The sequence below is a fragment of the Gracilinanus agilis genome, chromosome 1 (assembly GCF_016433145.1).
Source record: "Gracilinanus agilis isolate LMUSP501 chromosome 1, AgileGrace, whole genome shotgun sequence".
NCBI classification, from domain to species: Eukaryota; Metazoa; Chordata; class Mammalia; order Didelphimorphia; family Didelphidae; genus Gracilinanus; species Gracilinanus agilis.
This window is the reverse complement of record NC_058130.1, coordinates 791,689,548-791,713,823: the sequence shown is the minus strand read 5'-3', so window position 1 is coordinate 791,713,823 and position 24,276 is coordinate 791,689,548. Positions and strand designations below refer to the sequence as shown.

Below are 24,276 nucleotides of genomic sequence, written 5' to 3'. Positions count from 1 at the left end.
TCACACAGAACGTTTCCCACTCTTGCCATTTGATTTATTTCTTATGCACTTCTGGGTGTTCTCATCTGGCCTCAGCAAGATCACCCAACACTTGGGAATAAAGATGCAGCCCAGTAAGCCAGCACTGGAGACCAGGATGGAGAAGATCTCCACCACCACTGTGGCTTTGCCCTTGGTGCTCTGGTATGTGGGCAGGAAGGAGAGCCACACACTGCAGAACACCAGCATGCTGAAGGTGATGAACTTGGCCTCATTGAAGGTGTCAGGCAGGCTCCTAGCCAAGAAAGCCATCAAGAAGCTGCCCAGGGCTAAGAGGCTAATGTAGCCCAAGACACAATAGAAGCCAAAAACAGAGCCCTCATTGCACTCAATGAGGATTTGATTGGATTGGGAATGAGTGTCTGTGTCTGGAAATGGAGGAGAGATTCCCAGCCAGATGCCACAGAGGGTCACTTGAATCCCAGAGGAAAGGAAGACAATGGAGTAGGACACTCTAGGTTTTCGCCATATCCTGCTCCTACTCCCGGGCACTGTCACCTTGAAGGCCAGAACAACCAGAATGGTTTTTGCTAAAATGGAAGAGACAGCTATAGTGAACACAAGCCCAAATGTTGTTTGTCGGAGGAGGCAGGTGGTTGCAGTGGGACGACCAATGAAGAGCAAAGAGCAGAGGAAACAGAAGGAAAGGGAGATGAGGAGGGTGTAGCTGAGGGTCCTATTATTGGCTTTGACTATGGGAGTGTCCCGGAACTTCAGAAACACCCCAAGAATCAGAGCTGTGAGTGCAGAGAAGAAAAGAGCCACACAGGCTAGAGTCATGCCCAGAGGTTCTTTGATAGCCAGGAAGGTGAAGGCTTTGGGGAGGCAGCGATCTCTCTCCTTATTGGGATACTCATCTTCAGGACATTTCATACAATGCTTCATGTCTATAGGGAACAAGAAGCATCTCATAATTTTATGTTAAAAATTTTCTCAAACTTGGAGAATAGACACAATATCTCTAGTTAGTCCTTTGGGCCCTAGAGGTGGGACATGACCCTCAAGATGTAATTATTCCACCTTCTGTTACCCCTTGAGGTGATCAAGCACAATTCCACTGTGCCCAGAACCTTCATCATTTTGTAGACTTTGATTAGGCCATTTCTCATCATTTATCATTTCCTGTTGAAGATAACTGTTCCTCATTATGCATGTGTGCTTGCTGGTTGTTCCTCAATATTAACCAAAATAAAAATGATAAAATAACCAGCACTTACATAGCACCTACCATAGGCCAGGTATTGTGTCAAGTGCTTTACAATGATTCTCTCATTTGATCTTCACAAGAATTTCAGGAGTTAAATGCTATTAGCATTCCCAGTTTACAAATGAAGTAATGAAGGAGTTTTCCTCTTCTTTAAAATAGGATTTGTGGGGCAGCTGGGTAGCTCAGTGTATTGTGAGCCAGGCCTAGAGACAGGAGGTCCTGGATTAAAATCTGGCCTCAGACACTTCCCAGCTGTGTGACCCTGGGTAAGTCACTTAACCCCCATTGCCTACCCCTTACCACTCTTCTGCCTTGGAACCAACTGATTCCAAGATGCAAGGTAAGGGTTTAAAAAAATAAAATAAAATAAAAAAGGATTGGTAATACTGCCTACCTCTCAGGGCTATTAGAAAGATAAAATGAAATCATAATTGTAATGCTTTTCAAATTTTAAAGTATGTTATAAAATGATTATTGTAATTATAAGATTTACTATTCACTCTATCTTCTAGATGCTTTTTCAAAATTTAAAGTCAAATAATCTCAGCACTGACACCAAATGGACTCTAGAACAAATACTTCTTTACCCTGAAAAAAATTCTCTCCTTTACTATCTTTACTTGATCCAAATCTCATCCTATTAATAAATGCTCCTCTGTAAGCTGAAGTCTTCACTAGGTTGGTAACAATTTCTGAGTATGAGCTTTGCTCTCTATTTTCCATGATGAGAGTGCACGAGTCAGTCTGCATCTCTGTCTTTATATATGGACATAAAATTGTGGCACAGAAAAAGGAAAACTGATGAGCTCCTATTCTGACTCATTTGAGGCACATTTCAGGCTCATATATATCTTAAAGATAATCTAGTTCAATACCCTCCTTTTACAGTGGAGGAAACCAAAATCTATAGAAACTTAATGTACTGCAAGAAGTGACACAAGTAGGATGCTAAAGAACTAAGATTCAAATTCCAGTCCCCTTATGTTATGTGGCTTCTATCCTTAATTTGATCACTGATATCACTTAAGTTATTTCAATTCTTAGTCACCTCAACCATAAAGTGAAACAGTTTTATTATTTTTCAAACCCTTACCTTGTATCTTTTTTAAAAAACTCTTACCTTCAATCAATGCTGTGTATTGGTTCCAAGGCAGAAGAATGGTAAGGACTAGGCAATGGAGGTCAAGTGACTTGTCCAGGGTCACACAGCTGGGAAGTGTCTGAGGTCAGATTTTAATCTAGGTCCTCCCTTCTCTAGGCCTGGTTCTCAATCCACTGAGCTATCCACTGCCCCCAACCTTGTGTCTTAAAATCGATATTAAGTATCATTTACAAGGCAGAAGAGCATTAAGGGCTAATCAATTATGGTTAAGTGATTTGTCCCAAGTTACACAGCAAAGAAGTGTCTCAGTCTAGATTTGAACCCAGAACTTTCCATCTCCATGCCTGATTCTCTATACATTGAGCTACCTTGTTACCCCCAGTTTTATTATTGAAGAGAATCCCCATTGAGTTGACAGGAGTTGAGCTTTTGGTGCTTTTTTTAAAAAAAGTATTTATTTCTTATACTATGATACCCATTTAACTTCCTACTTAACTTACTTTCACACCATTAGAGAAGGCATCATTTAATAAAAAGATATTTATATAAAAAACATATCCCCTTTATTTCTATTTATCAGTTCTTCTCTGAAAGTGGGCATTCACAAGTCACCCATTAAACAATTTCTGTTTTGCTGTATATAATGTTCTTTTGGTTCCAATTGTTTTACTCATCATAACTTCATGTCTGTCTTTTCATTTTCCTTAATTAACACATTCATCATTTCTTATGGGACAATAGTATTCCATCATAATCACATGCTACAATTTGTTTAGCCATTCCCAGTTTCATCGATGAGCATCCCTTCCATTTCTGTTCTTTGCCACCACAAAGACAACTGATTTAAATTTTTAGAACATAAAGGATTCTTTCCTTTTTTCATGATTGCCATTGGAAATAAACCTAATGGTGGTATTGCTGAGTCAAAAGGTATACACTGTTTTATAATTATTTGACCATAATTCCAGATTATTTTCTAAAAAGGTTTGATCAGTTCAGACTTCCACTAATAGTGTTTTAGTGTCCCAACTGCTTTTAACAGAAAGTTTGAGGGGAGAGTATAGACATGTTCTTTGGTACTTCATCATTTTGTACTATTTGGAGCTCCATTTTGTGCTGATCTATAAAATGGAATCAAACCATAGATTTAGCCTTTCCCATTTCTTCTGTTTAGGACACATTTGAGTTAAGAAGTAGGGAAAGACTTTAATCTTTGGTGGGGAAGGATTTCTGCCAGTGGAACAGCAAATGGCTACCTGGAGTATGGGCGCGTGTGGTTTTATGATGACAGTTGGCCAATGTTTATGTTGATTTTTGATGCACTGTCCACTGCTGGGGATCTCCACTGTGTGATCTCAAAGCATATAAAAATGAACTTTACTCGAACCAGAGCAGAGCAGTCTCTGTGATGGCTGGCTGAAAGTCTGACTGTTTCTCATTCTCATATTTGCCAACACTGCCTCACCTCTGAGACACACCTGGACCAACAGAAGCTGGACTTCTGCATACTTTGCCTTTCAAAGATCGTAGGAATCAGGATAGAAGAGACCTCTTATATCATCTGGTCTTAACACATCATTTTAGAAATGTGGCACAATTAAACCACATTGAAGTTATGTTACACACAGGGTCACATACCTAAAACATATATAAAATGAAATTTCAACCAACCTGACTCCAGGTCCAGGGCTCTAACCACTTCCCCAAAGTAGAGTAAATGTACTTGGAAGGGTATGAGAGTTCAAGAAAGACTAGCAACTCTGATATAAGGACTTGCTGAGACCTTTTAGAGCAGCTCATCCACTTTGGTTCTTCACCTAGCAATCAATTCTCGTTGGTGATTCCAAGAACCTGGGAAATGCATAGCAACCACACTGAGATAAACCACCTCAGCAGATGGGCTCACCCAGGTGGAAAGTAGCTGATGGGCCACCATGCCAGTTAGTTATTGGGATATTCATCCCCAAAATTCAGAGAATTCCTCTGGTGGAATGGGTGGATGGTGGTAATTTGTTCTGATGACCATGAAGGAGTCAGAAGCAGGAGCTCCAGAGTGCTTAGAGCCTGCATACACAATGAAGATACCAAAATTATGCATCATATCCTTGGTTGGTACCAATTACTCAGGAAGAGAGACTGAGCCTAATTAATTGCTTTATTCAATCAGCCTCACTGAAATCCAATTCACACACAAGTCTAGGTGTCCTGTGGTGTCATTAGTCCTCTTCAAGAAAGGACAAAAAAACTACAGTATTGTTGGGAGAAGCACTGCCTTAGAAGACCTGGGTTGAGATCCTCTTTTTTTTTTTACAGTATCACCTTGGGCAAGTCACTTAAACTCACCAAGTCTCAGCAGCCACACCCCATTCTTTGATTGTTCTTTGATTAATTAAATGAGGGAGCTGAACTAGATGGCTGCTGAGGTTCCTTCCATCTCTAGATCTAAGATCCTACATATTAATGCAGCTGATGATAATTCCCCTGCCATGGTATTATAAGGATGATATTAGAAAATGAGAATTGTTTTATTAGTTTAGAGATAAGAAGTATAAAAGCTCTCTTGAGGAACAATTGGAGTTTCAAACACAGAGAGAGAGAGAGAGAGAGAGAGAGAGTGCTCATTTCAAATGTTGACAGTTGTAACAGTTTTTTCCTGTGACAGTTACTCTCTCTGGGTGTGGCAGTGGTAGTTGGTCTCTGGCAGTTGGCAGAGTCACACACAGTGATTTTCTCTCTCAGGGCTGGAGAAGATAACGTCTTTGCCTCTCTCTCTCTCTCTCTGTCTGAGTGAAAGACCTGAAGGAGGTCAGTGTTTTCTTTTCCAACTTGTGAAACACTACTGATTATTTATTACTATTTATAGATTGATTAAAGTCTGAGAAGACCAAAGAAACCCTCATCTTTGGTTTGGACTCTGAGTCTGTTAAGGCTCAGAGTCCTAACATGATTCTTATTGAGATTCAACCAGCCAGCCTTGGTTATCTTTATAACTTAAAGGCAAAGTTAAGAACTCTACAGATAATAGTGGTAGTTTTATTTAGAATAGTATAAATTTGGTTTAGTCAGATCAGGGAGGATTAGTGTAGCCTATGAAACAGGAGAAACAGTTCCTTGCAGAACCAGGGAGGCTTATTTGGGTGAAGTTAGAATCCCTTAGAATAAAAAATCCTTTTTTTCCTAATATATTTTAAATAAATGGTTTATTTTTCTATAACAAGGGTATCTTTAACATTCCTTTCATCTGGCCCTGAATGGAAGTTCATCTATGAGCTCCACTTCAATTTATCACTGAGGATACTTTTGATTACATCTACCAAAAGTATCTGAAATAATTTTGAATCTTTATTTCCATACGGTTTGTCCTTTACTGTTGTGCTAGCCATAATTATTTTTATAGTGAGTAATTTTTGAAAGAGACAAAGGACATGAATTGTACAGACAGAAGGAAAACTAAATCAATGGCTCTTGGGGCTGCATATCTTATTATTCTATTATTAATATTCCCATGAATTCTATGTGTCTTAAAGAGCACAGTACAAGTCTTTTATTTTTTTCATTGAGTTTGGTTAAAAAATTCATCCAAATACTTACTCATTTGATTGGAAATCTCCCCTTCTGGGCAGGGAGAACAGTCAAAACAGCAGATGGGCTCTCCCTCCCTTGCAATTTTCCTGAACCCAGGGCCACAGCTATCACCACATACAGCATGGGGAGACTGATAGTGATAAGAAAAGAAAGTGCTTAAAGGATCTGGGTCCTAACAACAAATGATAAAGTAGATTATTTTATGAGAATTTCTGGCATCATTTTGAGGACAAAGAAACCTTATTTTATAGAAGAAATCCCTCAGGATCATCAATCAATGAGCACATGCAATAGAATGCCCACTATACCTGTATTCAAAAGATCTATTTTTAATTTCCATTCATCAGCAGCAATGGGACTTTTGCTGAGCTGCTCCTCTGCTCTGGGTTTCAGATTCTTCATCTGAAAATGGGGATTGTGAGACTTCAAAGGCCCCTTTCAGGCCTAGCATTCTTTAATTCTTCAAGTAATCCTGATTATTGTAACAACTCTGATAGTTGAAAGAAAGGCAGACTATTGACGGGAAATATCTACATCTAGTTCTTGTTCACAGATGAGGTCAGACACACAGACTGAAAGGATATGATCCTGTTGGTTTTTCAGTGGAAAATAAATAGTACATCTCACTCTAATTTGGGAAGGATAATTTTATGAACCAAAATGTTTTTGAATATTCAGGAAGGCAGGTAATTTTATCAAATAAATCAGCCAAAGTCATTAGGCAAAACTATAGGAAGAGTGAATGACTTTGATTTAGCTTAAGTCAAGTAAATGGATGGTTTGTGAGCTATGGGAATTTGAAAAAGATGGAAAGTACCTGAGAGATGGAGGAACAGAGAACAGAAGGAAGACGCCAAAGCAGGAAGGGAAAATAGTTTGGAATATTGAGATGAGGAATGCAATTTGTGTGTATTCAATAAAACCTTGTTTATTTATAGTTTATAGTTTATTTAGTTTAAGGTTAGAAAGGTGACATCAGACCCTGATCCAGAAAGGATTGATATTTCTGTTTAGGTATAACACAATTTCTAGTCAACCTACACAATTAAAACCATCCTTTCAGTTTGACATAATGCAGATTATAAAATATTGCACAATGGGGGAAGATCAGTGGACTGACCACTTGTTATGTATTTCTTAGTCTTCTCAGGAAAAAAAGAGGAGAGGCCAGAAAAAAATTTTATCTACAAAAATATTGAATTAATGAATTAATAAAAATACATAGCATTTATGCAGGATTTTAGCAACTAAAAAACTCTTTAGTAGGTAGCCTAAGAAATAAGATGTGTTTCCATGATTGGAAGCACTAAATTAACATTGAAATTATTTCTGACCTTTGACTTAAACCAGCCCCACACTAGGGCCTCCTCATTAATGGTGAAATCTTGTCCATGTGGAGCATTGGAGATAAACTGTCCTACTTTCACCAGAGTTTCAGTCTCATTGTAAAAGTATAAATACTCCAGAATGTCATAATGAGCCTCAGAACTTCCTGTGGCATCCAAAAATACATGGTCACCAGCACTGTTCTCAAAGTGGGTCTTCTTCAGAAAAGAGTGGAGCTGAAAGGGAAGAGAAATATGAGTCACTGCCTGGTGACCAATGAAAGAGCCTCTCGTCTGTACCCGAGATCACAGGACCTGAAGTTAGTGCTTTCGTTTGAATAGAGTCATAAATATCCAGGTTTATGCAAGAACAAACGTGGAAAGGAGATTCTGTGTTCTATGTAATACTTTCAGGTTTTCTGGCCCAAGGAAGCTGATTTTTATTTAGAACAATAGATGTTCAACAAATGTTTGCTAAAAAGATATGATGAATCCTGAGAAAGAGGGTTCATTCAATCTTGCATATAGTGCTCACAATGACATCACTCTAGGTAGGCAAAAAATTCACACATTTCTCACTGACCTGGCCTCACATTAAGAATTGTATTCTATAGGCGTCATGATGAAATTCATTTAAAGAAAGAAAATCCATTATATTTAATCTTATTTCCTTTACACAATATATTGCAACTAGCCTGTCTTCTTTGTTATGGCCTGAACTCTACATTATATCTCCTGCCTCCCTACTTTTCCATTGGCTGTTTCCCCCCAAAATGCACTCATTCTACCTTTTAAAATTTATAAAAAAAATTGGAGTAGACATTACCTCTTTTTCCTTTTGTATTTATTCCAAATATATAGATATGTATGTATGAATGTGCATTTGCCCCAATACATCAGTAGCACTTGAGGACAAGGACTCTTTAGTTTTTATTTTTAATCTCCATTGCCTTGCACAGTGATTCCCAAACTTTTTTGGCCTACTGCTCCCTTTCCAGAAAAATATTACTTAGCCCCCTGGAAATTAATTGTTTTAAATTTTAATAGCAATTAATAGGAAAGATAAATGCACCCGTGGCCATCACTGCCCCCCTGGATTTCTGCAGCACCCACCAGAGGGAAGTAGCGCCCACTTTGGGAATCACTGGCCTAGCATATGGTAGCATTTCATAAATTCTTGGTGGTTCATTTGAGAATCCCTAATGTGGAATCATATTATAAAACTTTCTTTCAATTCAACTGAAAATATTTAGAAATAAAATTTCTCTGGGTTAACAATTCTTTTCAGTTTTTTTCCTTAATGGAAAGTGGGTACAAGGTAAGAGCAAAGTTCAAGGTCCCAGAAAATGGATCCCAGGTGATAACCAAACTTAACTTTTTTCTAGCTAGTATCATTGCCTTACCACACATCTGAAGTGAGTGGTGGCAAACCCCTCTAAGAGCAGTTTCCTCTTTTTCAGTCATGGACAAAGATACTGATCATAAGGAGGAAATGTTTTTAGCTTTGGGGAGTCCAATTATGAAGGAATAAATAGAGTAGTAACCAGTAAGTCCTGATTAGTGTGAATCAGTTTCATAAAGTGCAAATTCAGATTTTCAGGTCTTTACACTATATTTATGTTCAAAATATAATAAATTGGGGGTAGCTGGGTGACTCAATGGATTGAGAGTCAAACCCAGAGACGGGAGGTCCTAGGTTCAAATCTGCCCTCAGACACTTCCTAGCTCTTGGGCAGGTCACTTAACCCCCATTACCTAGCCCTTACCACTCTTCTGCTTTAGAATCAATACCTAGTATTGATTCTAAGACAGAAGCCAAGGGTTTAAAAAACCAAAATAAAAAACATACAATAAATTATTTCTATGCCAATGGAAATGTGCAGATTTAAATATTGTCATAGCCTCAAGAGATTCTTTATTCACTAATCCAAATGCTCTATTCTTAGCAATGTTAATGAAAACTGTATTTTAAAATTTCCTGACATTTTTCTGCTTAATGATTCCTAAAAACTATCACTTCAAATTGTCTTCAGGACAAAGAAGTCTAACAAAATAGGCAGGTGATGCCAGTTTGAATATTTCTTTCTCTAAATTAGAATAATTAGAATGCTTGGATTTAGAATAATGTTCAATTAAACTGTTTCCACTTGTCTTGGTCTTCAAAAATGAGTAGAGTGGTAATATTTTTTCCTTCAACTTTAGCTTCCCTTAAGTTTCAGTCCAGGACCAACATTGTACATGAAACCTTTCTTGTCATTCCCCTCAACCCTAAATATTAATGATTTCTCCCACCTTAAATGATCTTCTATTTGATCATCTCCATACACAATCAGGAACTACTCGTTTTTTTCCCCATAATCTATAGCAACTACATACAGAATGGAAAATTGCTGGACTTGTAGATAGGAAGAGCAAGTTTCAAAACTCTTCCCTAACTGTAAAGGGTAAAAATTAAAGAATTAAAGTTAAAAGGTTTGTTCTAAATATATAAAAGTGTAGTTGCCATGATTATTACTCAAGTCAGAAAGACTTTTTAGCAATTTATTTATAAAATAGAGGGAAAGAGTAAAGTAGAGAAATGAGAAAGAGGGCAGAATAAGAAATCTAGCTTAACATGCTAGACTATTTACTCAAGCCCTGGCTTTACTCCAGCAGGCCTTGGGAAGCCCCAGCCAGAGGGCCTAGGGGTCAATTAAACAAGTCCTGATTAGTGTGAATCAGTTTCATAAAGTGCAAATTCAGTTTTAGCCACTAGGTCTCCTCCAAAATGAGGGTCCCCTCTGGACGCTAGTACCTCTCAGAACAAACCAAGGAAGGGAGTCAGCCTTTTTCACTCACCCACATGGTAGTCCTTATAGGAAATAGAAAGCAGTCCTCAGCCAAAGCTCCTCCAGGGTCCAGTTGAAGGTAAAAGACCTCATCACAGAAAGTTTTTGCCAGCTTTAAAGACCATTCCTTTCATTACTTCTTGAGCTTTCCTTCCACTTTTTATGTGGACCAATTACAGCTAATGCTTTGCTTTGAACTGCCCATGGGGCAGTCAGTCGATTTTGATTCATCACTTACTATAGCACATGTGGGTCACAGACCTCCCCATACTTAAGGATAAGTGGGGTGTATACACTTTTGGTGATTAAATCTAAAAGTATGCAGGGAAGATTTAATCCCATCTTCACAATCACCCCTGTGATCATTTGGGAGACAAGTCTCCCTAACTGATCATTTAACATAGTCATCTTGTATCCCTAAAAATCTTCTAACTACAGGTGTATACAATATTGCACCTTCTAAGAGGAAACTACAATAGTTAGAGATAAGAGGGAAATATAAGGGAGAAAAAGCAAAACCAATTTGGATTTTTTTGATGTTTTTATTTTCTTTGGCCAATTGATTCATATACCTCATAACTCAGCCATGCATCACTGAGTGATCCCTGTGTTTATCACCATCTTCCTCTGGGGGAATGTATTGTTATCCTATAATGCAAAGTTTAAGTTCCTTTGAGAGTCATTTTAGGATAAGAAACTTGCTACCTCCCTGAATCCAGAAAATGAACTATTTGGAGAAAGATGCCTGCAGAAACCTACACTGCATCAAGAAGATCCAGAATGAACACTGGGGTACAATTAATTGAACTGAAGGGGGTTGAACACATTTATTTTTAAGGTAAACTTTTATGCCAAAGCAGACTGCCCTCTAATTGGCTTTTTGTCAATGCACCTAGCAATCATTGGTTTTATTCTCTTTCCCTTTTATCCCCAAATTACTGTAATTTAAAAATTGGTTATGTTTACAAGATCAATTGTAGAGACTAGTCTTCAAAAGTATCTCAGGGGGCAATGTATAATTGAAAATCTTGTATCTTTGAACTACATTACCCAGGAGCCCACTGACTTCCTGTCATTACATGCTGATGTAGACAGGAGATAAATTGGGTGTAGTTCTGTGTCTAGGTCTCATTCCTTCCTGTGGTGGTTTTTGGTGGAGTGGGCATTTTGAGCAGGTAAATTAGCTTGAACATGTGTTTTCTATTTCATTAGATTATTATTTTTTTATTCCTTTATATTGAATGATTATTAATGAATCTTAAAAATATATAATATTTGAAGTTATTGTATATTAGTTTTAATTTTTATATAACATTTCCTCAAGGGTGGAACTTTAAGAGGTAAATAAAATAGAATTTTGATCCTTTCCACAGATCATAACCCTTTTACAAAGGACAGGCACTCAGCTTTGTATCATTGGAATAATTCTTGGCTGGTTGACTCTCCTCCATATCCACAACCAGTCAGTTGGCCAACGCGCAATTGCTTCCTGAACAAACACCTTACAGAGATTCCCTTTCATGGTGGCTACTCATTTCCTCTAGGATGAAATACAAACTCTTTCTCACTTTTAAGGAACACTATTTAAGAACCAATCTGATCACAACTAATCATTCCAGTCTCACTGGATATAGCTCCTCCTGCTGCATTCTACTCTCCCACGAAACTGGTTCTCCCTCTGTACTTCCGGACCATTATATTTCCAGACCATTATATTACTTGCCTTACTCTCTCCATACCTGAAAATGAAAACCTTCCTCACCATTTCCATATAAAATCCCTTCCTTTATGTTACAATTCCAGCACATTCTTCTTCAGATTACCTTTGATGGTCTCTTCCCTCTCTAAACTATTAGTGCCTGCTCTCCCTCCATTACCTTGTTTGGATTATTTTATTTTTTTTAATTTGCATCCCCAACAACTATCATACTGGTGGACACATAGTAAGCACTAAGTAAATACATGTTGACTCATTTAGGAATCTATTGGGAAATTATAAAGCTATATGTGATTGAAAAAGTTCCTAATGGAATGAGAGAGGATGCTCCCACATTGAAGACCTGACAAGTACTTGATGCATTGATCCAGCATCAAGCACAGTATGTTGGCACACAATAGGAACCTAATCTTACCTGCCATGGCTGAGGCACCCAGCTTTCTCCATCTCTCTTAGATCCTCTCTCTGAGGATCCCAGAAACATTTCATGGAGTGCCCAGGCCACAGCATGCACAGCATTGTAGATGGTGTAACTCAACCCAGACATGGTCATGTCAAAGAATCGCAGAGGCAGAGTCTCCAAGGAGGCATTTGGTGAACACTCATTTGAATCTTGATTTTCAAGTTTCTTTTTTCCTTTGAATGCTGAGCACCAGAACTCCTTAAATAAAATGTCCTCTGGGTACTGGGCAGGGTTCACTGTCCTGAGAAAGGACTTAAAACCAGGAATCTCTTTGGTCATATGGGAAAAAGAAAGTGCTCCATGGAAACTGTAGCCATCATACCACTGAGGTCTCATGGTGATGTCCCAATGAGATGTGGTGATCCAGACCTTCCATAGGAGGAAAGGAAAAGGTTGCGAATATCTAAGGATCATGAGTGAATCTGTGTCACCATGAATAATGATGACTCTAACTGAGGATTGCATAATACGTGGCATGAACATATCCTGAGATTCTGTGTATCTTCTCTCACTGACTGGGATCTTCTCAGTGTAGGCCAGACAGATGTCATGCTGACTCATGTCCCTTCTTAAGTTCCAGAGAAATTCTTCACCTCTCATATCATCTGTGGTCACCAGAGCTACCCATGTCCATTCAAATTGAACCATTAATCGGACTATACCACGGGGTAGGGAGGACTCCCTGTGCGCTAGCTGGTAAAGAGAAGGAAACTTTGCCTTGTCACTCAAGTTTGAATCAAAAGGTCCATAGCTGATCTGGATTGGAAAGAAACATGGGGCATTTTGATTTCTGCATTTTCATATAGTTGATCAAATTTCAGCAAAGTGTAAACTATGAGAAAACTATCTTGTGTTAGAAGAAAGGTGTTGGATTTAAGAATTTCCTCATTATATTTATGAGAATGTCTACATTAATTAACTTATTCCATATCAAGCTGCCAAAAAAGTCCTTTATATATAGAAAAAGTAATTAAATTGACTTGGAAGAAAAACATAACAATATCAAGAGAAATGATGAAAATAATTAGGGATGACTTAGCAGTAACAGTTCTCAAACTTTACAACAAAGTAGTAATAATTGGAACCATTTGGTATTGTCTGAAAAATACACATTGGTGAGAGTAACAGATGAGCAACACAATATAATGAGGCAAATGATGACAGTAGCTTAATGTTTGTTCAACTTAGTGACTCCCCCTGGAAGTGGTAAAAGCTCACTATTTAACAAAAAATGTGAGAAATAATTGGAAATAAGCCTGAAAATAACTAGGTATAGAGCAAAATCTTATGGCAAATATCAAGGTGACCTGCAAATAAGTACATACCTTAGACAAAAAAAAGATCAAAATTTGAGGATCAGGAGTTTCCGGGAAGATGGCGGCTAAGATGGAGCGAATCTTAAAACCTCCGCACCCTTACACACCGAGATGGAAAACAATATGCTTTGAGAAGAAAGAGGATCAAATTTACCAATGGGACAGAGCAGTGGGAACCCTACTGCAGTAAAACTAAACAGGTATGCCATGAAAAAGGCTTCAATTCTTGAACTGTCAAGTCTGAGGGTGTAGAAGGAGAATCCCAGGATCCCAGGACAGCTCCCCCACGTTCTGTGCAGAGTCTCCAGCAGCCTGGGAAATCTCAGGGCTGGTGGGCACACTGGTCAGGAGAGAGGGCCTTGCTGACACCAGACTCGGGGAGTCAAACACAGGCACTGGAGAGGTAACTGGAGGAGAAAACCAGAGAAACACAGCAAAAACACCCGGAAGATGGTGGCTTGGAGAGAGCCAAACCCCAGACCACAGACAGCTTGGCTTGCTCATACCAAGATAGAGAACACAGGGCTTCAAGAGGAAAGAAAACCAGATCAAACACAGTGGAGATCGAAGGGGGACTCCACTGTTGGAAAGCTCAGTTCAGGGAAAACACTCCTTGCTTTCCCCCCACGTTTTGGGGTTTTTGTTTGTTTGTTTGTTTGTTTTTCCCTCCCCTCCAGGTTTTACCTTCAGGGCAAATTAATCCAATCAATATAGGATTAATCCCAACAATTGGACAGACAAGGGGTCTTCAAAGGGCAGAGAAAGTAACTACAATTCTCCTTTGCCCACTGGAGGAAGATCTTTCATCAAAGATCATTAAATATATCTGCTCAAACTAGCAGAACAACTAAGGGAAAACATGAATAAGCAATAGAAAAAGAAAAGAAATGACAATTGACAGTTTCTTTCAAGGAAGTGAAAAGAGAGCAAATGAAACAGAAATAGAAGAAGAGGAAGTAGTTCCAGCGAACTGGACACAGACTTTGGAAGATACCAAAATTCAATTAACTCAAGAATTAAAATTCAATTAAGTCAATAACTTCAGGAACTCAAAAAGCAATCAAGAGAGGCTGAAGACAATTTGAAAAAGGAAACACATGAACTAAAACAAGAAAATAAAGTCTTAAAAGCCAGAATTGGCCAGCTTGAAAATGAAGCAAAGAAGGCAAAAGATCATCTACAAAGAAAATCAGACCAGAAAGAGAAAGATGACCAAAAAGCCAGGGATGAAATTCAGTCTTTAAAAAACAGAACTCAACAACTAGAAGCAAATGACTTCACAAGGCAGCAAGAATATATTAAACAAAATTTAAAAAATGAAAAATTTGAGAAGAATATGAAACATCTCATTGATTCAACCAAAAATGTGGAGAACAGAGCTAAAAGAGACAATTTAAGAATTATTGGTTTACCAGAACATCATTATAAAAGAAAAAGTTTAGATAGTATTTTACAAGAAATTAGCAGAGAAAATTGCCCAGAAATCCTTGAACAAGAGGGAAAAGTAGAAATTGACAGAATCCACAGATCACCTCCTACATTTAATCCACAACTGACAACTTCCAGGAATATTATAGCCAAATTCAAAAATGACCAGACCAAGGAAAAAATTTTACAAGCTGCTAAAAAAGAGTCATTCAGATATCAGGAAAACACAGTTAGGATAACACAGGATCTGACTACATCTACATTCAAGGACCAGAAGGCATGGAACACAATATTTCGGGAAGCAAGAGAACTTGGTCTACAACCAAGAATCAACTATCCAGCAAGACTAAGTATATTATTGCAGGGGAAAGTATGGTCATTCAATAAAATCGAGGACTTCCAAACATTCATCAAGAAGAAACTAGATGTAAAAAGAGAGTTTGCTGTCCAAACCCAACTCAAGAGAATCAACATAAGGTAATTAAGGGAATGGGGGTAGGAGAAAAAAATTCTTTTCTTTGAGGGATACAACAAGTTCAATCAATTTATATCCCAAGAAGAAAAGAAGGTATTGGCAAATATTAAAAATTATTATTACTAACATGGTAACTAGAAGAAGTTTACATAGAGGGAACAGGGACAAACTGTATAGGATGAAATGTCAAACAAAATATATATATGTAGGTAGGTAGGTAGATATAAATATATACAAAACTGAGGGGGAAGAAGATAATAATAAGAAAAACAGGAAAACAAACAAAAAGGAATAAAATTATACTCCATAAAGAAGCGCATGTGACCAAGAGGGAAAAATAATAATACACTGTAAGGGTAAAGAGGTTAGAGAGAGGAAATATTTAATACTTAAGTGCATTTAAATCAGCTTAGAGAAGAACAATCAGATCCATAGGGGCAGATACTTGATTCATGCACTATAGAGAAGTAAAAGGGTAACAAAAGGACTGGTGGGGAGGGAAGCAATACTAGGGAGGGAGAGGGCTTGGGGGGAGTGCTGAGTAGCTTTAAAGAACAATAAAAGGGGAATAAGAAGGGAGGGGGAGAAAGGCAAGTACAACAAGAGAGGGGATTATAGGAACTGATTTAAAACAAAACACTGGTATAGAAGGAAACAGTGAAAGAAGAAAGGACAGGATTAGGAGAGAGAATCAAAATGTCTGGGAATGCACAGTTGATAATTATAAATCTGAATGTGAATGGGATGAACTCACCCATAAAATGGAAGCAAATAGCAGAGTACATTAGAAACCAAAATCCTACCATGTGTTGTCTACAAGAAACACACATGAGACAAACAGACAGACATAGAGTGAAAATTAGAGGATGGAGCAAAATATTTTGGGCATCAGATGAGAAAAAGAAGGCAAGGGTGGCTATCATGATCTCTGACAGAGCCAAGGTAAAAATAGATAAGTTTAAAAGAGATAGGGAAGGTAACTACATCCTAATAAAAGGCAGTATAAATACTGAAGAAATATCAGTACTCAATATGTATGCACCAAAAGGTATAGCTTCCAAATTTCTAAAGGAGAAGCTAGTGGAACTTAAGGAGGAAATAGATAGCAAAACCATACTAGTGGGGGACCTCAATATTCCCTTATCAGATCTAGATAAATCAAACCAAAAAATAAGAAAGAGATAAGAGAGGTGAATGAAACCCTAGAAAAAATAGAATTAATAGATATATGGAGAAAAATAAATAGGGACAAAAAGGAATACACCTTCATTTCAGCAGCATGTGGAACATTCACAAAGATAGACCATGTAATAGGGCACAGACACATGGCAAACAAATGCAAAAACGCAGAAATAATAAATGTAACCTTAGATCATAATGCAATAAAAATAGTTATTAGTAAGAATACATGGAGAGGAAAACCAAAAACTAATTGGGAATTAAATAATATGATTCTCCAAAATAATTTAATGAAAGAATTAATCACAGAAAAAATTAATAATTTCATTGAAGACAATGACAATGATGAGACATCTTAACCAAACCTATGGGATGCAGCAAAAGCAGTTCTAAGTGGAAAATTGATATCACTGAGTGCATATATTAACAAATTAGGGTGGGTCAGAGGTTAATGAATTGGGCATGCAACTTAAAAAACTAGAAAATGAACAAATTAAAAATCCTCAGATTAAAACTAAATTAGAAATACTAAAAATCAAAGGAGAAATTAATAAAATCAAAAGTAAAAGAACTATTGAATTAATAAATAAGACTAGAAGTTGGTATTTTGAAAAAAAGAAAATAGACAAAGTACTGGTAAATCTAATTAAAAAAAGGAAAGAAGAAAACCAAATTAATAATATCAAAGATGAAAAGGGAGACCTCACCTCTAATGAAGAGGAAATTAAGGCAATCATTAAAAACTATTTTGCCTAATTATATTGCAATAAATTTAGCAATCTAGGTGATATGAATGAATATTTGCAAAAATATAAATTGCCTAGATTAACAACAGAAGAAATAGAATACTTAAATAATCCAATATCAGAAAAAGAAATTGAACAAGCCATCAAAGAACTCCCTAAGAAAAAATCGCCAGGGCCTGATGGATTCACAAGTGAATTCTATCAAACATTCAAAAAACAATTAATCCCAATACTATACAAATTATTTGATATAATAAGCAAAGAAGGAGTCTTACCAAATTCCTTTTATGACACAAATATGGTAATGATTCCAAAGCCAGGGAGATCAAAAACAGAGAAAGAAAATTACAGACCAATCTCCTTAATGAACATAGATGCAAAAATCTTATATAGAATACTAGCAAAAAGACTCCAGGAAGTGATCAAGAGGGTTATCCATCATGATCAGGTGAGATTTATACCAGGAATGCAAGGGTGGTTCAACATTAGGAAAACCATCCACATAATTGACCATATCAACAAACAAACCAACAAAAACCACATAATTATCTCAATAGATGCTTAAAAAGCCTATGGCAAACTAAAACATCCATTCCTATTAAAAACAATAGAAAGTATAGGAATAGAAGGGCCTTTCCTAAAAATAATAAACTGTATATACCTTAAACCACCAACAAGCATCATATGCAATGGGGATAAATTAGAAGCCTTTCCAAGAAGATTAGGTGTGAAACAAGGATGCCCATTATCTCTACTATTATTTAACATTGTACTAGAAACACTAGCAGTAGCAATTGGAGAAGAAAAAAAAATTGAAGGCATCAAAATGGGCAATGAGGAGACTAAGCTATCACTCTTTGCAGATGATATGATGGTCTACTTAAAAAATCCTAGAGAATCAACTAAAAAGCTAGTAGAAATAATTAACAACTTTAGCAAAGTTGTAGGATACAAAATAAATGCACACAAATCATCAGCATTTCTATATATTTCTAACACATCACAGCAGGAAGAGGTAGAATGGAAACACCATTTAAAATCACCCTAGACAATAAAAAATACTTAGGAAGCTATCTACCAAAACAAACACAGGAATTATACAAAGACGACTACAAAACACTTTCCAAACAATTAAACCTAATTCTAAACAATTGGAAAAACATTGAATGCTCATGGGTAGGATGAGCCAACATAATAAAAATGACCATTTTACCCAAATTAATTTACTTATTTAGTGCCATACCTATCAAACTACCAAAAAACTTTTGTACTGAATTAGAAAAAAACTATAACAAAGTTTATTTGGAACAAGAAAAGACCAAGAATATCAAGGGAAATAATGAAAAAAATATGAAGGATTGGTGGCTTAGCAGTACCAGATATTAAGCTATACTATAAAGCACTGGTCATAATATGGTACTGGCTAAGAGATAGAAGGGAGGATCAGTGGAATAGACTTGGGGCAAGTGACATCAGCAAAACAGTGTATGATAAACCCAAAGAGCCCAACTTTTGGGACAAAAATCCACTATTTGACAAAAACTGCTGGGAAAATGGGAAAACAATATGGGAGAGATTAGGTTTAGATCAACATCTCACACCCTACACCAAGATAAATTCAGAATGGGTGAATGACTTGAATATAAAGAGGGAAACTATAAATAAGTTAAGTGAACACAGAATAGTATACTTGTCAGATCTCTGGGAAAGGAAAGATTTCAAAACCAAGCAAGAGTTAGAAAAAATTACAAAATATAAAATAAATAACTTTGATTATATTAAATTAAAAAGGTTTTGTACAAACAAAAACAATGTAACCAAAATCAGAAGGGAATCAACAAACTGGGAAAAAATCTTTATAACAAAAAATTCTGAGAGAGGTCTAATTACTCAAATACACAAGGAGCTAAGTCAATTGTATAATAAAATCAAGCCATTCCCCAATTGATAATTGGGTAAGGGACATGAATAGGCAATTTTCAGATAAAGAAATCAAAAGTATCAATAAACACATGAGAAAGTGTTCCAAATCTCTAATAATTAGAGAAATGCAAATGAAAACAACTCTGAGGTACCACCTCACATCTAGCAGATTGGCTAAAATGATAGCAGGGGAGAGTAATGAATGTTGGAGGGGATGCGGCAAAATTGGGACGTCAATGCACTGCTGGTGGAATTGTGAACTGATCCAATCATTCTGGATGGCAATTTGGAACTATGCCCAAAGAGTGATAAAAGAATGCCTGCCCTTTGATTCAGTCATACCATTGCTGGGTTTGTACCCCCAAAGGAATCATAGATAAACAGACTTGTACGAAAATATATATAGCTGCACTTTTTGTGGTGGCAAAATACTGGAAAGCAAGGGTATGCCCTTCAGTTGGGGAATGGCTGAACCAATTGTGGTATATGCTGGCGATGGAATACTATTGTGCTCAAAGGAATAATAAACTGGAGGAATTCCATGTGAACTGGAAAGACCTCCAGGAATTGATGCAGAGTGAAAGGAGCAGAGCCAGAAGAACTTTGTACCCAGGGACTGATACACTGTGGTAAAATAGAATGTAATGGAGGTCTGTACTAGTAGCAATGCAATGACTGCAGATGCAAGTTTACTCAATCTCAGAGACTACTCAGGCTGGTTGGTTGGAGCTGGTTCAATGGTTTTGAGTTTAGCCCAAGACCACCAGGTCAAGAGACCATTTTTAGGCCGAGTTCACTGCACATCTTAATTGGGTGGGAAATGCTCAGCCAATTCTGGGCCTGGCGAATATGATAACTCTGAAGGCATTAACAAGGGGTCTTTTGGAGGGTTAATTTGGGGGTCCTGGAATTCCTGACATTACCAACAAAATCCTGCAGAAAGATATATACTGAGAAAATCTGTTGGAATTAACTATATGGAGTAAAAAAATCTTTTGGAGTCTAACTGCCAAAACAAACCCAGGAAGTATATGAATACAACTACAAAATAATTTTCACACAAAGACAGATTGAAAAAATTGGAGATTTTGTTTTTCACCAGGCTGAACCAATATACTAAAAATGATAAAATACCTAAATTTATTTATTCAAATGCTATATCAATGAAACTGACATAAGAAATTAAAAAAAAACAACAACAAACAACAAAAACCTTACCTTCTGTCTTAGAATCAATGCTATATAATGGTTCCAAGGCAGAAGAGTAGCAAGGGCTAGGCAATGTGGTTGAAGTGACTTGCCCAGGGTCACACAGCTAGGAAGTGTCTGAGACCAGATTTGAACCCAAGACCTCCCATCTCTAGGCCTGACTCTCAGTCCACTGAGCCACTCAATTGCCCCATAACCGTTATAGGAACTTTACAGAGTAGGAATTATAGGTAGTACAGATGTAGACACAGTAAAACCTGGCAGCAGCTGAGGACATTCCAAACTTAGAACTGTTGGCAGGTGCTAGTTCACAGAGACTGGTAAAAAAGCTGACAGTTTTGCCTAGGAGGGTGAGAAGTGGAGCTGGAGTTTGGTAGCAGTTCATCTAGCCTGTGGACTTATTCTGGGATGTGGGAAATTGGAGTAACCTTGAATTCATGGAGAGACCTTCGAGCAAGATACTAGGTTGAATTGGGTGCTTTACCGAGCTGGTGGACAACCTAGTAAACCCTATACTCCCTAGCCTTTGTTGGATTAATTTGCTGAGTTCCTAGAGGTTTCCTCAGACCTGATTCACTTTGATACCATCCTGAGAAGAGATCACCACTGAGACTCCCAATTCTCCCTGCTGTGACAGCCCTGCCTAAGCTGACTGCTTTATAGTTAGTTTAGAAAAGTCATTTCCCCTACCCAACATTCTAACAGTTGGCCCATACACTTAATTTTGACAGTTGATTCTCTTCCCTTTTTTCCTGTCCCTATTAATTATTAAAAACCCTTTTTGTAAACTTCCTTGACTTCTCCTTCCCAGGCTACAAGAACCCACTGATAATTTAAACTGCTTCCTTGGCTCTGTTGGTTTCTATTACTTGTTGGTTCCCCAGCTAAGTATGTTAGTTTGTTACCTCTCCCAAGTCAGCTGTGGGTTACTTTTACCTCAGCTGTACTGGTGTTTCCCACTCTAATCCTCCTACCTATTCCCTTATTCCCCAAATCACTTATTTCATAACATAAGGAATTTTAAGAAGCTAGAAAAACAAATCACAAAATTCATCTGGAAGAACAAAAAGTCAATAATTAATGAAAAAATGTGAAAGACATTGGCCTAGCAGTGCCAGGTCTCGAACTGTATTACAAAGTACTTTTCATCAAACCAATCTACTAATAAATACAAAGGTGGTTCAGTGGGATAGACAAGGTATACATAGTATTAAATGACCACAGTTCTCAAATGTTTGAAAACCTCAAAATCCAAGCTTTTGGGGAAAGAATTGACAATTTAACAAAAAATTGCTTAGAAAATTGGAAAGCAGTTTGGCAGAAAGTAGGTATAGACCAATATTTGTAACATATACCAAGATAAGGGTGAAATGAGCATATGTTTTAGACATAAAGGGTGACACCATTAGCAAATTAGGGAAGCAAAGAATATTTTCCCTGTCAGGTCTATGGAAAAAGAAGGATTTGTGACCAAAGAAGAGATAGAGGGCATCACAAGATGTAAAATGGCTTTGATTCCATGAAATTTAAAAGGGTTTGTAAAGGCAAAACCAAGACAGTAAAGATTAGAAGGAAAGCAGAAAACTGCAGTGAAAATTGTATAGCAAGTTTCTCTGATTAAAGTATCATTTCACAAATATATAGGGAAGTGAGTTAAGTTTCCACTATTATGTGACATTACTCAATCTGTAAATGTTCAAAGGATGTGAACAGGAAGTTTTCAAAAAAAGAAGTCAAACCTATTTATATTTATATAAAAATGCTCTAAATCACTATTAATTAGAGAAATGTAAATTAAAACACTATTGAGGTACCTCACAACCATCAGATTGCTTAATGTGAAATGTGAAAAGGAATCAGAGAAATGTTGTAGGGAATATGGAAAAATAGGGCCATTAATGCACTATTAGTAGAGTTGCTAACTGATCCAACCATTTTGGAGACCATTTTGAAACTGTGCCCAAAACTGTGCATAACCTTTGACTGGGTCTGCATGTACAGTGACAAATCTTGGCAACTCAGTGTTGCCATGAGAGACTAAAGGAGAGGAGTCAGTCAAGATGATTATAAGGTAATGAACATGGGTCACAGGGAGAAGTAAATGGTTGACTTCTAGAGAAAAAGGAAATTGTGGAGGAGAAGGGTTTGGGGATAGGGAAGTAGTGAGGTTAGGTCTATATTTCAAAGAAATTTTTAAAAATGAACAATAATGTAATACATATATAATGTAAATATACATATATATATATTTACAATAACTCTGCGGTGGCAAAAAATTCAAAATTGAGAGGATTCCCAAGAACTGGAAAGACTTGAACTGATGCAAAATGAAGTGAAAATTACCAGGGAAACATTGTATGTATACATAAGCATCAACATTGTAAGATAATCAACTATTAAGAACTCAGTTATTCTTAGGAATACAGAGATCCAAAACAAATCAGGAGGTCTAATGGGGGTGGGGGGGAAACTGTATGTCTCCAGAGAAGGAGTGGATCAAGTCTGAATTAAAATCAAAGCAGACTTTAATTTTTTTCTTTATTTTTCTTGTTTTTTTTCCCCTTAGGTTTTCTTTTCTTTTTTTTTTTTTAATATATTTTTAAACCCTTAACTTCTGTGTATTAGTTCCTTGGTGGAAGAGTGGTAAGGGTAGGCAATGGGGGTCAAGTGACTTGCCCAGGGTCATACAGCTGGGAAGTGTCTGAGGCCGGCTTTGAAACTAGGACCTCCCATCTCTAGGCCTGGCTCTCAATCCACTGAGCTACCCAGCTGCCCCTCCTAGGTTTTCTTTTGCAATAGGATTAATATATAAATATATTTGTCATTATTTCTAATGTAATTCTACATCAAATTCCCTCCTTTCCCCAGGAAGGAGTAAGAGAGAGAGTGGGGGAAAGAATTGGAACTCAAATTTTTTTAAAATGAATGTCAAAACTTGTTTTTACATGTAGTTAGAAAAGTTAAAATATAATTTTTAGAAAGAAAATGAGCCTCACTACTTCTTTATCCCCAATTTCCTCTTTCTCTATTCTCTCCTTTATCTCTTGAAGTCAGTCATTTATTCCTCCCTGTGACCCATTCACAATTTCATAGTCACTGTTTACTGGTTCTTCTCCTTTAATCTCTCTAGATACAATTGGTGGCCTTGGCTTTGGTAAAGCTGCTGCCCATGTTGATCATCAGAGTCTGCTGTAATGTGATAAGGAGTTTGCTCTAGCTATTGCTAGGACCATTTAGCATGCCAAGAGATGAATAATAAATTCTATCTTTAATCCAATGTTTCTTAATTACTGAAGGATACTCCACTGCTCCCAAAATTAAGTGGTTTGAGTAAAGCATAGAAAGTGATTGGCTCAGCATCCCTCACCTGTGGAATCTTGTAGAGCTCAAGCAGGGTCCCCATCTGGATAGACAGAGCTGATGTGGCTCCTCCAATGATAGCCACAGGCTTGTCCTGTCCTATGCAGATATAGTTAGGGATGAGCTGGCCCTGCCCAGAGAGCCACCTCAGGGAGCTCTCCAATGTCCTCTCATCGCTGTGGTAGGTATTGTAGAGATGGAAACCCAGGGAAGAAATATTGGGTAACAGTTTGGGGTCCCTGTTGATCTCCTCCACAGCAAATATCAGGGTGAGAACCTGCTGGTAATTTTTGTGCATCCACCTCAGAGACAGAAATTAAAAAAACAAGAACAAAATATTCAAAGGCAGTCCATTAGACACAATCAACAAGCAT

General features: G+C 37.3%; 1 protein-coding gene across 1 annotated transcript; it reads right to left on the bottom strand.

The window, feature by feature from the left end:
• Positions 1–24,200, bottom strand: LOC123232489 (vomeronasal type-2 receptor 26-like). The gene is made up of 5 exons (XM_044658941.1): positions 23,910–24,200; positions 12,219–13,022; positions 7,268–7,495; positions 5,940–6,063; positions 1–926 (listed from the first exon to the last, which is right to left on the bottom strand). The coding sequence occupies exons 1-5, from the start codon at positions 24,198–24,200 to the stop codon at positions 1–3; spliced, it is 2,373 nt and encodes a 790-aa protein (XP_044514876.1).
• Between the last annotated feature and the right edge of the window lie 76 nt (positions 24,201–24,276).

What these genes read in the sequence shown, in the direction of transcription:
- LOC123232489 (XM_044658941.1), bottom strand. Translation starts at nt 24,200, where the DNA reads ATGCACAAAAATTACCAGCAGGTTCTCACCCTGATATTTGCTGTGGAG. An exon ending in GGGGCTGGTTTAAGTCAAAG is followed by an intron (nt 6,064 to 7,267) that starts GTCAGAAATAAT and finishes TATCACTATCAG; the next exon opens with TCTCCCCATGCTGTATGTGG. An exon ending in GGAGATTTCCAATCAAATGA is followed by an intron (nt 927 to 5,939) that starts GTAAGTATTTGG and finishes TGTTCCCTATAG; the next exon opens with ACATGAAGCATTGTATGAAA.